Source organism: Psittacula echo (genome assembly GCF_963264785.1).
Source record: "Psittacula echo genome assembly, chromosome: 17".
NCBI lineage: Eukaryota > Metazoa > Chordata > Aves > Psittaciformes > Psittacidae > Psittacula > Psittacula echo.
The window spans coordinates 1,571,252-1,585,752 of NC_137753.1; the positions used below are offsets into that span (position 1 = coordinate 1,571,252).

A 14,501-nucleotide genomic window follows, 5' to 3' on the forward strand; every position below is an offset into this window, starting at 1 on the left:
CTCCTTCGCCCTTCCCAGCCTTTCAGAATAAGCTGCAGAATATGTCCATGACAACATCACATAAAGGCCCAAGTCTGATCTATTGGAGATCTGAGCATCCCCATTCCCTCCCACTCGCAGCTCCCCTGGGAAAAGGCCCAAGCAGATCCCTGCCTCCCCAGCTCCCTGTGTGTGCTCAAAGGGACTCACAGACACAGCGCTTGCCATCCTCCCGTAGCTGGTAGTTGTGCCGGCACTGGCACCGGTGCTGTGCCAGCGTCACCTGCACGCAGTCGTGCTCACAGCCACCATTGTTGAGGGCACATGAGTTCACAGCTACAAGGAAAAGGGACAGGACATGAATAACAGCACCTGGTACTCCACAGCGTGTTACAGGGAGAGAAGCTGCCACCCATCATGCTTCTAGCAAGCATCAGCCCTCTCCGAAGGGTGCCCATCTCAGTGAGTGGGCTTCTTGTGCTGCGCTATTGCTGTAAGTCTGGTTCTGTTCACAGAGGCACTGCAGGTGCAATGCCACAGCAAGTGTAGCTTAATTCTGCTCAGAGAGAGTTGCACGTGTGTGTATTCAGGTTTGCCTGTAACAAAATGATATGGAGAATGCAGTTTCTTGCTCTGTGCTGTGCAAAAGACACTGATTACGCAGGGCAGCGGGTACCAGGAGCTCTTATGGCAGCATTTAAAGAAAAAGGTTTTAAGCAGCATCCTGCATGTCTGAATTTGAAGCCCCCCAGCTCAGTGCTTTGACTAGGAGATGTCTACATGACGCTTAAGGCACGTGTCCTGTGGCTCATCCACGCTGCAGGTAACTGATGCTCTAACCAGCAGTGGCTGAGCTGAAGGAAGGCTGGTGTGAGCTGTGATTTCATCCTCCAAGGAGGCTGGATTGGGAACTGAGATTCCCAACTGATGTTCCTGGCCATGCCTCACCGTTTCTGTGTGGCCTTTGCGCAAGGCGCTTTCCTGCCCAAAAGATTCTCAAACAAGTCGGAAAACAGAAGGTTTTGCCTAGGCTACGGCAGAAAACAGATCTCATAACCGAACATGTTGGCTATCCTGTCATTTACAAGCTTGCTATCATTAATCAGCCTTAAAATAGCCTTCTCCTCCCTGCTCTGATCTTATAATCTGGCTCTTCTCTGCAGGACAAGTGACAAAAGCATGATGTTTAACCAGAGATGTGTGCATCTTGCGGCCAGCAAGTGGGGAGGGCTTTGCCTGCTCATTTTTAGCAGGCAGCAGCTATCCAGGATCACTGACCTTAGCGTAACCAGGAGAAATCTGAGCTAGAAACAAAGCTAGAAAACAAATCTGGAGGGGGATTCGTGGACACTGGTAGATAAATCATCTTGGGGTAATTACATGGCTCCAAAGGGATGAAAGTCTCCTCTTAAACCACTGCATGTCTCCCGAGTTAGCCTAACTACTCCTTAATCAGTGAGCATCTCCAACATGCCTCAAAGAGACGTGTCCCTATGGGATTGGGAAATTGGCCTTTAAAGTTGGTTCTTCCTCTTAGGAGACACAAATGGGCAGGAAAGGCACCGCATGCTGCACATCAAAGCTGGGTGGGTGCGACACGGCTAAAATCCAGCCAAGGTCTGGGATGGAAACTCGGACCTGGTTTTCATAAGCAGAACAGTACAATGAGTCGTGGTCTCACACGTTTCGGACCTATTTTTCAGACTCCAGAATAAACCAATGTGCTGACTGCGAGGAATCTTGTGAGAAGGTTAAAAATATCCCTAATGAAAACCATCTCCCCACAAGCAAACACTTCAGGTGATCGTGGTGCCCTTGACAACCTCGACAGTTTGGCGAAGCAGGCGAGCCGGAAAGCATGTGCTAGGAGATGTTCCTGCTTTGAACAAGGTCTCCATGCCCTAAGGTGAGCTGAGTCTGTGGAGCAGCCGTGCCCAGGAGGCAGAGGAGCGGGTGGCTGTGGGTACTAATGTGTTGCGTTACTTGGGCTGCACCACAACCTGGTCTGAGTATTCAAAAGAGTATTTTCTATGCATAAACCACTGCAAGTAATTTAATTCAATCTCTCTTGTATGTTAGTGAAACCCAAATATTTGGCACGGGAGGAAAATAAAAGGCAAAACTGTATTAAATTCTCTTTTTTTTTCAGCAAAACATATGCCTTGACTCAATGCTGAGGAGTTCTCTCAAACCCCAACTTCCCATTGTACGCCTCTAACTAAACAACATTTGGGGGAACAGGAGCAACTTAATAGGGTCAAAGTATTGTCGTACCCAACATAGAGCTACAGCAAGGACAAGCAGTTTATGTTAGTTGTGCTGACAGTGTTTCCTTTAATCCATTTGGAAGGAAACAACAGAAATACTTGACGTTCCTAAAAAGTTAGGGGTCAGAGTTGACGCACTCAAGCTTTCGCAGTGATGGGTGGTCATTTTAAAATGTTCTGCATATTAAAGCATTTAATAGCATATATGAAAAAATACCATTAATAATGTGCTTGTTGGAGTGCTTTTCTAAAAAAGAAGTAAAACCATGCTAACGCCTGCCAAAACATTCCTTCATATGGGAAAAGTACTGGGCTGACGTATGGCGAGTCAATGCATCTCATGTCTAAAATAACCTCCTGGTATGCAGTTATTTGTGTGGATTTGTAGTCTAAATAACTGGCCTCCTTGCTTACCTCTAGAAGACAACTTTTAACAACCCTCTAAAAGACAACAGAGTGGAAAGAACTGAAGTCTTTATCATACAGAATTTAAGCAGACTGACATCCCATAAGGTTGGACAGAGCAGACCTTCCAAAAGCATTTTATATATCTTATTTCCTCACAAACATACTCTTCAGGACTAATAACCCCATCTGAGCCCCCCCATTCACGATTGCACACGATGACGGAGGGGCTGGCACATGCTGTCGCCTCAGTCACCATGGGTATGTTCCAGACCACTACGGGTAATGGGAACCAGAAGTCCTTTGCTGCCAAGAGACTTGAGCACGGTGCAGAAGTGGCTGGCATCACTGGCTATCTGGTGCTCATAAGCTATACAGGACTGGTGGCACACATGGGACGCAAAAGCAAAGCAATCGCATCCCTTGGTACCAAGCAGAGGCACCCACAGCGCACGGATGGGCTTGTTTGTGCAGCACTGCAGTTCTGCTGAGATAAGAACTAATTGAATTTGAGAGTCAAGAATAATAAGACAAAACAAATGAAACACTAAATTGGCTTGGGTGTCTCCATCAAAGAAAGAGCCTTCTCGCTCTGGATCTCCTTAGCTGGCTTCTCGCAGCGTAGCAGCCCGCAGCCCTCCCTGCTGGCCTTGCTTTAATTACGGCTCTTTTTCTGCTGTTTACAGAAACACTCTAAAAATATTTCCATTCCCAGATGCTTTTCCTTGCTTAACATTTCTGTGAAAGTGGTGCCAAAGCCAGTGTCCTCTTGTGCATCACACAGCTTGTTGCAATTAAAGCTCAGACACATTTTCCACAGATGATATTTCGTCTGCAAGAGGGACCTCACTTCCATCCGCTCTGTCTGAAGGGAGTGCAGTGCTGCTGAAAGGTGCTAACTCCTAGGTTCTGACCCTCTCGGGCCCAGGGAATGAATAAAAAGGGATGAAAAGGATGTTGTTACTACTGGTTGCATGCAGGAAGCGGGTCTGAGAAGTAGCAGCCTAACAGAGGAGATGCCACAGTGAGGTGGTGACAAGATTTCACTTGGTTTGACTCTAACTTCTCCTCTTTCCCATCTGTATCATGTCTTCAGATCTAAGTAATGTGCCATCAGAAGCAGTGAGCTAATTAATACCTTAAAAGCAGCCGTAAGGAGCTGTAACCAGAACTGAGCAGGACCTTCCCTTTTGGGATCGCAAAAAAACCATGGATTCTAAGAAATAGCTGAGGAAGAGCTGAGAAACCTGCCACTGGATAAGGAAAAGGTCACACTTTCTAAACCCTGCAAGCTGTCTGTATAACACATGCAAACTGACAACCTCTACAAAGCACACAGGGACCATTACCCTCTGTCACATAGGTCAAGCCCACACAAACCATTACACATCGTCCTTCTGTTCACTATACAAATCCCTGCTACATTTCAGATTTCTTCATTTAAAGTACTCTTAATATAAATAGGAATACATCATGTAATCCCAAACTGATTTATTCTAACCCCAGATGATTTCCAGAGCCATGTTGTGTGTTAACACAGACCATCTCTCTGCTCTGCAGGCCAACGAAAGCAATTGGCTCAGATTAGATTCTTTGCCTTGGACTGGATTTCATCCCTCCGCTGAAACAGTGGAGAAGGACCTGAAGATGTCAGCTTCCTGCCTCCTGCCCATGTGGTTCTGATAAAGAAAGAGGTAATTTCAGGACGTCCAGTGACTCTCTTTGTTCTGTTTCACTTTCAATAGCAACGTCTGCTCTTTTTCTCCCTCCCTTTTGTATCAAACTCATCAGTGCTTGCTATATTTGAACAACAAAGACGCAGTAAAAGAATCCTGCATAACTGAGCTGCACCAGCCATGGGTGAGACTTGCTGTGAGGCACAGAGCAGGGCACAGGAAGGTGGCTTTAACCCACTGTTTGTGCTATCCCACAGGTACAAGCTGAGCTGTCGTGGGCTCTTTGGCAGCATAGGTGCATCTCTGGGATGCAGCCCATGCACGACACAGCCTTGGGCTGAAGGCTTTGCCTTGGCTGTCAGCTCTTCTTCCACACACACAGAGGGATTGCTGCAAGGCTTCTGGAGTCCCTTGCTCACAATGACTGATGAAGCAGATGTAGCTCTGATAAAGGCAGAGATCCCGAGGTGTGAGCATGGGGACACCACAAGCCTGCTGTCATCAACTGCCCTCGATTCTCCAGGCTATGTCAGAGATGAGATTTAAGAACACGCTGCTGTCCTGAGCACAGAGCCAAGCTCTGCTTGTGCTGTAAAAGGGACCAAATCCCTTCCTCTTACAGCTGGCCTTAAGCTTGGCACTTGGAAAACACCTTCCTCTTCGCCAGGGCTGCATTAGGGTGCTCCTGAAACAGGAAAACTGGCGTGAGAAGGGAGGGAGCGCTGGGCAAGGCTCCTGCCTTCACTGCTGCTGCCCCACGCTGCCCTGGGAGTGCTGCCTCGTCAGGAACGCTGCCTTAATAAAAACCACGTGAGCTCCAAGAGCAGCGCAAAGCCTCTGGCTCCGCAGTGTAAATATTTATGCAGCCTGAGCACCGAAGGGAAGAACCACTTGTGTGTACTTGTGAAAACATCACAGAGAGGGAGCGCACGCTCCAGGTCACCACGAAGTCACCCCTAGAGAGCTGCCTGCCCGGGCTGCACGCTCGTGGGCTCGCTGTCCAAGCACTGGTGAAGGCGGTAAATGGGATAGAGCATCCCACTGCCATGACCCAGCCTGGGGTGAGAACATCCCCTGGGCAGCCTCCCACTGCCACCAGCCGAGGTGCTGCCCTTGCCCAGGCTCTGTTGTGGGGTGGGCTTGTTCCAAGGGCATGGACGTTACACTCATGGGAGTTGTGCAAGCTCAAAGCACGTCTGGCTGGGCTGCTGTGTGTGATTGCTGCCGTGCAGTCAGCAGACACAGGGAGGACAGAGGTTGGGCTCCAGCACCATCATATAGAATCCATGAGGGCAGAAAGCACTATGGGACAAGCAACAAACGGGGCACTTCTGACACACAGGCACCCATTGCACAAGGTACAGTCAAAAACACTGGCAGAGCAGTAACCACCAAATCTGTGCCCTGCTCTGAGCTTTTATGACACAAAGATGTTTCCTTCCACTCCTTCACACAACCAGCTTAATAAGTCAGCACAAAGCTATTGCAGAGGTGTAACTGACACACACACACACACACACACACACACATGTGTTAAGAACAAAAGGCACCAGTCCTGAAGGGAGAAAGCCAGATTTTTACCTCCTTTCTGTTGTTATTTGAGCAACACATTGGACAATTGTGTAGTGAGAGGGGTGCTGCTCGCCCTGATGGGCTGCATCGACTTTCCCGTGCTCTGTGGCTCATAGGGGTACAGCAGATCCCGCCAGCTCCCTCCCCAGAGCTTCCAGGAGCTGCCCCAGTTACTCCCATAGCAGATCAGGTTTCATGAGCAGGGACCCCTTCCTTCTGGCAGATGAATCCCAACCCTGTGCACATGATGGCAAATACTTGCTCAGAGGTTTAATGCAAAGCAGGTTTGCAGCACTTGGTTTGAGCAGCCCAGCAATGCCCTGCACGGCACAGCCACGCAAGCTGGGAGGCCTAAAGAATGAGAGAAAAGGATGGAAATGGCTTTTAAATGAGAGATTCCACCCTATAGAGATCCCTTTAATACTTCCTATGGGAATAGTTTCACCTTCTGGGGCTGACCCCGCTGAGAACGCTCCTGATTTCGGTTTCCCCCATGTGTTATTCTATGAGGCAAAGGCAGCAGGATCACCACGTACCACAGAAAGAAGAGCTACATATTATAGAGGCAGTTATTAGATGACAGCCCACATACACACATGCAAACAGTAGCAACGCGTGGCCGTGAACACAAGCTGACATGTTCAGTGCTAGTGGGCTATGAATGGTTCGGCTTTAAAAATACCGGGCACTCAGTGAACTTGCACCTTAAACGTATGTCCCACTGCACTTGAGAGGGGCACGGTGGGTATCACTTCCTTCCATGGCTGTTTTCCCTGCCCACATCACCATTCCCAGCTGGAATAACCCAGCCTCACACAGTCGTTTCGAGCCAACTCTGGCATGTAACTATATTCTGAGACAAACCAGCAAATGGCCTTTGTAACAGCATCGCCCGGGAATTCTTTCCACTTGTATGAAAATATCCCTCAAAAAATGGAAAAATGTGTCAAATCAAGCACTTTAATAAAACCAGCAGCAGATGCTGGAAGGCAAATCCAGGCTCCAGCCTCTGAGCCCCCGTCTGGGGCTGGCAAACAGCAGTGTTCCAAGAAATTAGCTCAGGAATCAGCCGCAAGCCAAACCGGGCATCTCAGCTGCACTGTCTGGACACACACCATCTGAATGGCTGCATGACCAACATCCCACGGTCCACACAGAGCATGCGTATTTCCACTGGCTGTCACACCCAGAGCCTAGGGAAATAGTTGAGATAACAATGGGACTGACTTGAACCTTTTCATAATCCATTTGTTTTATAATCCATCTTTTCATTATCTCTTTGATCTGAAGATGCTGGACCTGATACACCCTCTATCAAAAACAGAAGCACCAAAGCACTGGAAGTTACTTCTCCTGAACCAAGGTAAACTGAGGAACTGCAAAGATGTCAAAATCACACTGAAGAACAGCAAACAGTAACAAAAACACCTTAGGGAACACAACCTGGATCCTGACAAACAAAGGAACACACAATCCATCACTGTCATCTCCAATTCCCTGCACAGTGGATGGATCTGAGCAGATAAGGCAATGGAAGCATTCTTACACAATGCCATGTACAGGTAGGAAAAGGGCTATGGAGAACTGGTGATTCTCAAGGGATCTGAACCTGTGCCTTACCGATGCAGGTCCTGCCATCCGTGTGCAGGCGGAAGCCTGGCTTGCATTCACAATAGTAAGATCCAAGGGTGTTGACACATCTGTGCTGGCAGCCCCCGTTGTGGACCTGGCACTCATCAACATCTGCAGAAGAAAAGGGAAGAGGGGAAAAGAGTCAGGGAAGTGGGCATGATGGTCTGTGGAGCCAGCATTATTTATCCTCTGCTGACTGAGTCCAGATTGGAGGAATGAATGCAGAGGGAACAGGATCACTATTTCATTGTGTTTAATCAGTGAAGCTATTTGAGACATTTCAGGAACAAGCATGCAATCAGGGAACAAAAAAGACTTCAAAAAGCATCACTTTGTCAAATGGCACAAACCATCCTTCATCTCACTCACCTCCCAGTGGTCACTTTTCCCATTTGCTCTAAGATTATGCATTAAGTAATGTTTTAGACTTCCTTACTCTTTGTGTTGAAAACAGCCTGAGACAGTCCATTTGCTGCTTATTACATGAGAAGCAAACCTAACATTTGGTGGGAGCAAACACCCAATGATACAGAGTGAGGTGAGGCGAGGGATGCGAAGCAGCGGAGGTTCCCATCCTGCCCAGCCACACTCATCCTCCCACAGCACAGAAGCTTCCAGAGCTCAGCCAGGTGCCAAAGGTGAGAGGTTTTGCTGTCTCACTTCTCATCTCAGTACATGGCAAAGCATTTAGCACATTTCACACCTTTCATGCCTGTGGAACAGCCCTGACCTGCTGCAGAAATGCAGCACAGTGGGGTGCCAGGTACGAGCATCCTGTGCTCAGAGCTGCTATGAGACACTGGAGCTGAGAAAGAAAACCCCTTAATGCCTGGAGAAAGTCATTACAATGGGTTTGCTCCTAATTCAGACAATACTTCTGATGAAGTCCAGCTGGACCCCAAATACAAAGGGGGAGATTCTGACCGTGGCTCAAGCCAGGGGAAACTGAGGCAGCCATTCCTGCAGCAAGGAATCCAGTCACGGCCATTTCTATTGGTAAAACCACAGGCCTCCAGGAAAGGGGGGGGGGGGGGGGGGGCAGAAAAATCCCTTTCTCTGAGCCAGGAAAATCTTCTGCCAAGTGCTGAGCAATCCCACCAGGGCTCAAACGGGAACTGGCCCATGAGGTCTCGGTAAAAAATCCTGCTATATTTTGTAATCAAAGCGTCGAATCCAGCAGCGCGTTACAGAGAGCGAGATTCGTTCCTCTTTCCCAGACCTTCGGTTGCCTTTAAGTGCTGGGAGCATCTTCCAGAACTGAGAAGTGTAGGAACGTTTGGAGCTTCCAGGTACATGGTGCTAAGATGCACATGGGAAGATTGTCAAAGGCAACTGCAAGTTTCTAAGACAAAAGTCTCCTTCACAGGGCTACAATTAGAAATAACAGGGATGTTTGTGGCTACAGCTGCACAGTTCCTTAATTCCTGCTGTTTGTGTGGGGGTGCACACATATACCTGTGCACTACCTTTCAGAGTGTAAAGGATCCATGATGTCCGGTCAGATGGGGATCCAGATCACATTCACGCTGCCAGCAATAATCCCAGCCAGCAAAGCCCTTTTCCATGGAAAAAAAACCTTCAGGAGTTTGGGGTTTTATCCTTCCCATCCACTTTCTGCACGTTGTGAAGACAGCTTCAGCACACACAACTATTTCCCGCTGGCACAGTGAAGCTGGATCATGATCCAGAGCCAAGCTGAGCGCTGAACCAGCCCCGTTTCATCAATGACTGTTACTAAGAAGATAAAGAAACACTTCCCCAATGAATCACAGCAGGGTGTTGCTCCCGGCTGTGTCTTTGCAAGCCAGCGGAGCAAAAACCTGCTCAAGCCTCACCCTCCTCGCCCAGCATCGCCTGCTCCGACCGGATGGCAGCTCTCACAGGGGAGGAAAAGCCCATCAAAACCACAGGAGAAGAAGAAACACGACCTTGGCTGAAGCCAGTGTGTGAATTCTGCATTAGTTCTATTAGTTTTACATTCATCAGGTTAATTGCCAACGAAATCAGCCAGCAGCAAGGAAAGGGACTGGGTCAGGGATGAAACGGGAGGCAAAGTGCGAAAGGAGATGCTTGACTCTGTCTTTCTCTGCTGCAGAGTAATGACAGAAAATGACTGTTCTCCCAGAATACGTTTCATTAGAAGGCTTCTCGCTGCTTAAAAGGTTAAAACCTAAGGATCAGAGCCCATGAAAATGGTCCTTTCTGTCCTGGCGATGCCCTACACAGCCACAGTCCCAACTTCAGACATCCTGCTGCACAAGGGTCCTCCTCCAGAGCTCTCCATTGGAGCTGAAGTCTTCATTAACCCAGCAGAAAAGAACAATCTCTGTAGTGCCTTTGCTCATTCCCTGGGCTGTAGATTCCTCCTCTGAGGCATTTTTACAAGGTTTTGGTATTTTCTGCCTGTTTTTTTTCCAAGACGCTTCATTTTGAAAGAAGGGAAAATGAACAGATTTTTGAGGTGAAACATAAACTTCAAGTGATGCTCTGCAAAGAGCAATGCAAATCCAAACCAGCTTTCCAGGGGGGAAAGAATGCTGTGGCATGAGTCTGAGATGCCTGTCAGAGCAGCCCAGCTCTAATTAAATCATTCTCCTCTGCAAAGGCTGCACACAGTTCGCATGCTACAGAGCCCTGGAGCCCCTGATGCCCTCCCTGATGTGCAGCAGGGCAGCAACCCATCAGGAGTGATGCCAGAGCATCCATCCTCCCAGGTTCTTCCTCCAACAACTCCCCAGCCTGCATGGTGGAAGCACGGCCAGCCCTATGCCCAGCCAGCCACAGAACAACAGATATTGTGGCTTTTGGGTTTTCCCAACATCTCTATGGGCAGAACTAGTTCTAATACACAAAATTGGCTCTGTTCTGCTTAAAAACAGGAAAAGTGGGGTTTGGGAAGATTTTGTATGGAGTTTTCTAGTCTGAATTTCAATGGCTGTTCCATTGCTTCATTTCAGGTCTAATCTGAAACCATGGAGAATTTACTGTCCAAAAAAGTTAGCGATGTGTTGAGTAAACTTCTTATTTTCACCCCATTACTCATACTCGGTAATTACACATCTCTTCTCTAAACATCTCTTCTTCCCCCTTTGTACTTTTCACCCTCTAAATCTCTGTAATTGCAGAGGGCTGTCTCCATCCCACCTTGCCCTGGGAAAGCAACCGATCCTTCCTCACCCCCCAGCCATAGAAACACCCATCACCATCCCCCAGTAACCCACCACGTCCCATTTTCCCTTCTGGAGCCTCGCTTATCACCTTCTGCAGCAACACACAGATATTTGACATACACTACACGATGGTGTGAGCAAAATGAAACCTCCCACCCTCCGCACCCCTGGCAGCAGGGCAGCGGTGTCATCCCTTGGGTTTATACCTTTGGAAATGGCACAAAGTTTGCCCAAGCAAGTTCAAACTCCAGTATAAGTGCACAGAGAGAAGAGGCACCTCCTGGGAGGATGCTCTAAGGAGAGTCTGTGATTTCTGGTGGGGACCGGTTGCTTTCAGTCCCCAGACCGTGGAGTTATGGGCTGCTAAGAAGAAGGAACCACAATGATGGTTTGTTGGGGCCTGTGCCATATTTAAGAGGATCTTTCTGCCCTGCCCTGGCTCATGCTGGGGAATGGGAATTGTTCCTGCTCCATTGGACACTCTGGGCAGCTCTTGCCTGGCCATGCCCAAGCACCAGGGTTCATCCCACAGCCCTGGACTGCTCTCTGCAACAGCCAATGGAATACGGAGAGAGGAAAGGGGCAAGAGCTGCATTTCCCACTGGTACCTGTGATGGAAGAGGAACCATTCCCTGCACATTGTCCTGGGAACAGTGAGGGTGCAGGTCCACTGGTCACCCCCAGCAGCAGCATCTCCAACCTGCCCCAGGGCTCACCAGGGAATGATTCACCGGGGAACATAAACCACGAAGCAGCAGGATCATCACTGCAAAGGGTCACGTTGCCCTCGGTGCACGTCTTGGCAGCACAAAGTCCTGAATCCCTACGTGCCGCGTTGCGAGATGCGGTTTGGGGCACGCCAAGGTTGTTTTTCCTATTGGAGAGCTGACAAAGTCTGTTTGAAATTAACACACCAAAGCAGGAAAATGAGAAGCATACAGGCTGTGCTTCAGGGGAGGCTGCCTGACACTGAGCAACCAGAGCCTCGCCAGGACGGAGCACACCGAGTCCACGTGCCGGGATGCTCCGCCAGCATGGGTAGGGCAGAGGACACTGGCCAAAGCCCACCAAGGCAGACATGAAAACCAAACATAGCAAGAGCCTGGGTGTGGGACTTGGCTTATGGGGTAGGGAAACTTCCTTGCTGCTTAAGGAACCCGGAGTTCATGTCCTCATCCACAAGGACACGGGCTTACCCGAGGAATGGCTGATGCGCTCATCAGCCTCATCCCTAACAGAAACAATCCATCGAACCTCAAGCACCATCTACATGGGCCAACAGGGGCAATGCTGTGACCAAATGTAGGGAAGATGAACACAAGAACAAAAGGGAGGCGGGTGTGAGGAGATGACTTTGGTTAAGTGTACTCCCTGACCATGCACGGGTCCTTCGAGAAGCAATACAGTGATTTATCTCTGACAAGAGCTCCGTGTCAGAGGAAAGAAAGTGGCAACAGCAGCCTGCAAATTACTAAATATTTGGTACAGAAGCAGTTTATCTCCTCTGAAAGGCTGAGGAGGAGGAGACGGATCCCAGCTGGAAGCACAGGCAGTAGATAGCTCAGGTCCACTCTATCCGGCTGAACAGCAGTGCCAGGCTGTAATCCCTGCGGCAATTAGCCTGGATTACAGAGCAGGGCTGCAGGGAAAAGGTTAATTGAAATCCATCAAAACGAGCATGTGTGGGACTTAGTGACTTTATCTTTCCAGTACCAGTTTGTTGAAGCCAATTCAGCAGTTTTCAGAAGAGGCTGGAAGGAGACGGGGAGCAGGATGCTGGGTGGCCAGAGCCTGCACCAGGAGTTCAGTGCACCAGATGAGAAACTAATCTAGATTAGGAGCTCCACAGAGTGATTCTGGCTGGCATCCCTTCCAGGGCAGTCCCTCCTAGTCAGACAGGAGATGCCCATAGCTTTCCCTGCCTTCCAAAGGTGCTTCAGGAACAGATGCATCAGTTTATAGCAATCCAATGAAGTGAAAGTGTATCAAGGAGCTGTTCTGCCTCAGTCACTTTGACCTCAGCTCACCTTTCTCTGCCTTGAAGCACAGTGGCTGGGAGTTGCCCAGCTCCTTTCTGCTCTCGGCTCTGCCTCTGGACGGTGCTGATAATGGCTCAGGGATTACAGAGCGCGGAGCAGAGGTGCACGCACCGACAGGCAGGCAGCCTGCGCTCACCCACTCAAACCACCCCCCCCAGCTCTGCCTCACCCCCTTCCCTGTGCTGTTGTTTTGACCAGAAGATGTGCATGGTCAGAGGCACGTCGCTGTGGTCCCTGTGCCGTGCTGTGGCAGCTGACCCCACTCAGACACACACAGGGATGTACCAGCTATGCTCTGTCCTGGTTCTTGACACGCTTTAGAGGACCAGAGAGAGAATAACTCTAATCCCTGGCAGTGTTCAAGGCCAGGTTAGGCAGGGCTTGGAGCAAGGTGCTGTAGTGGAAGGTGTCCCTGCCCGTGGGAAGGGGTGGAACTGGATGAGCTTTAAGGTCCCTCCCAACACAAACCAGTCTTGGAGTCTATGATCGATAACAAGGTACTAGGTCTACATGACTGTGACAACTTAATGCAAGTCCCGAGCAGAGCACAATGATCAACCCTGTAATGGTGAGCTGCGTAAGGACATAGTGCACAGCACTGCAATCAGCCACTCCAAGCTAACCAAGGACCCAACAGGGCACTGTTTGTACACAGAAGGCATTTTAAGGCACTCAAGGCCTCAGTGAAGTGCACACCGCTGTTACACACACCAGCCCTTCCTTCTCCATCCATACAATAAAACTGCCAATGAAACACACACAGAGCAGTCTCTTGTGCTTGCTTTGCTGAAGCACGGTTGCGTAGAAGCCAGAGGCCTGGCAAAAGGGAACTCTCTTCCAGGAAACCACCACATGGTGCTGTAAAAGTCATACGATGGAGAGAGTGGCTGCTACTACCTCGTGAGGAGAAGCTCAAGCAGCGAAGAAAAAATCATCAGCCAAATCCACTGTAAATACCAAGTTTAGGATGAGCAACACGACATCCTGAGCTGGGTCTCAGGAGCTTGTCCTGCAACAAGCATATGAGCTAATGGAGTTGGATGGAGACGGCACATGCAATCTGAGTTCAAGACAAACATCTGATCTATAAATAACAAACCAGCAACTCACCCCTTTCTGAAGGTCTGGCTTAAATACATCAATATCACTTCTATAACTGACTGCTTGGGGCATTTATTTATTAGGATTATCTCATGATGAAATAATGCATTCCTCGATGTCGACATTACTCACAAGCATACGAAGTCTTTAGCAAATGTCACATATTCTCCACTAATTCCTAAATCTTCAGGAAACCACAAACCTTCCCTGACACTGAGCCAGCTGAACACGAGGAGGCAGGAGCAGGTATGTGTGTGCTCACAGAGCTTACACCTCGCTCAGCAGCCCCATCACCTTCACACATCAGCCAGTGCACGGGAACATTCTTCTATTGGGAAGCAGCAACAGGAGCTGAGCAACTGCATCCCTCCACCTGCTCCAGGGGAAGCTCAGGCTGGCCAAGCGCTGCCCACACCGCAACTGCCTTGGGATGCCTCTGCTGGGGGTTTGCTTCGAGCAGCCCCTGGTCAGTGGGACCATTTCAGCACAGAGAAGTCACTACAAGACATGGCTCGACCAGCTCTCGTCCCTTTGCTCCTCAGCTCCTGACACCAGATACTGCTGCCAGAGGCTTCCCTGTACACCTAAACCAGCAATGAGCAATGCTCTGTCCTCCGCAGGACTGCTGTGCAGCACTCACACAGCCCAAACCCAGTCTTG

The 14,501-nt window shown here is 49.3% G+C and overlaps 1 protein-coding gene across 1 annotated transcript in view; it reads right to left on the minus strand.

Annotated features, from left to right (window-relative positions):
- Positions 1-14,501, minus strand: part of MEGF6 (multiple EGF like domains 6) — a gene marked incomplete at both ends in the record, with an annotated part of 81,361 nt that overhangs the window by 27,593 nt on the left and 39,267 nt on the right. The window contains 2 exons of the mRNA XM_080631504.1: positions 190-315; positions 7,520-7,642. Coding sequence (XP_080487630.1) covers positions 190-315; positions 7,520-7,642 — 249 coding nt within the window. The remainder of the gene's footprint in view (positions 1-189; positions 316-7,519; positions 7,643-14,501) is intronic.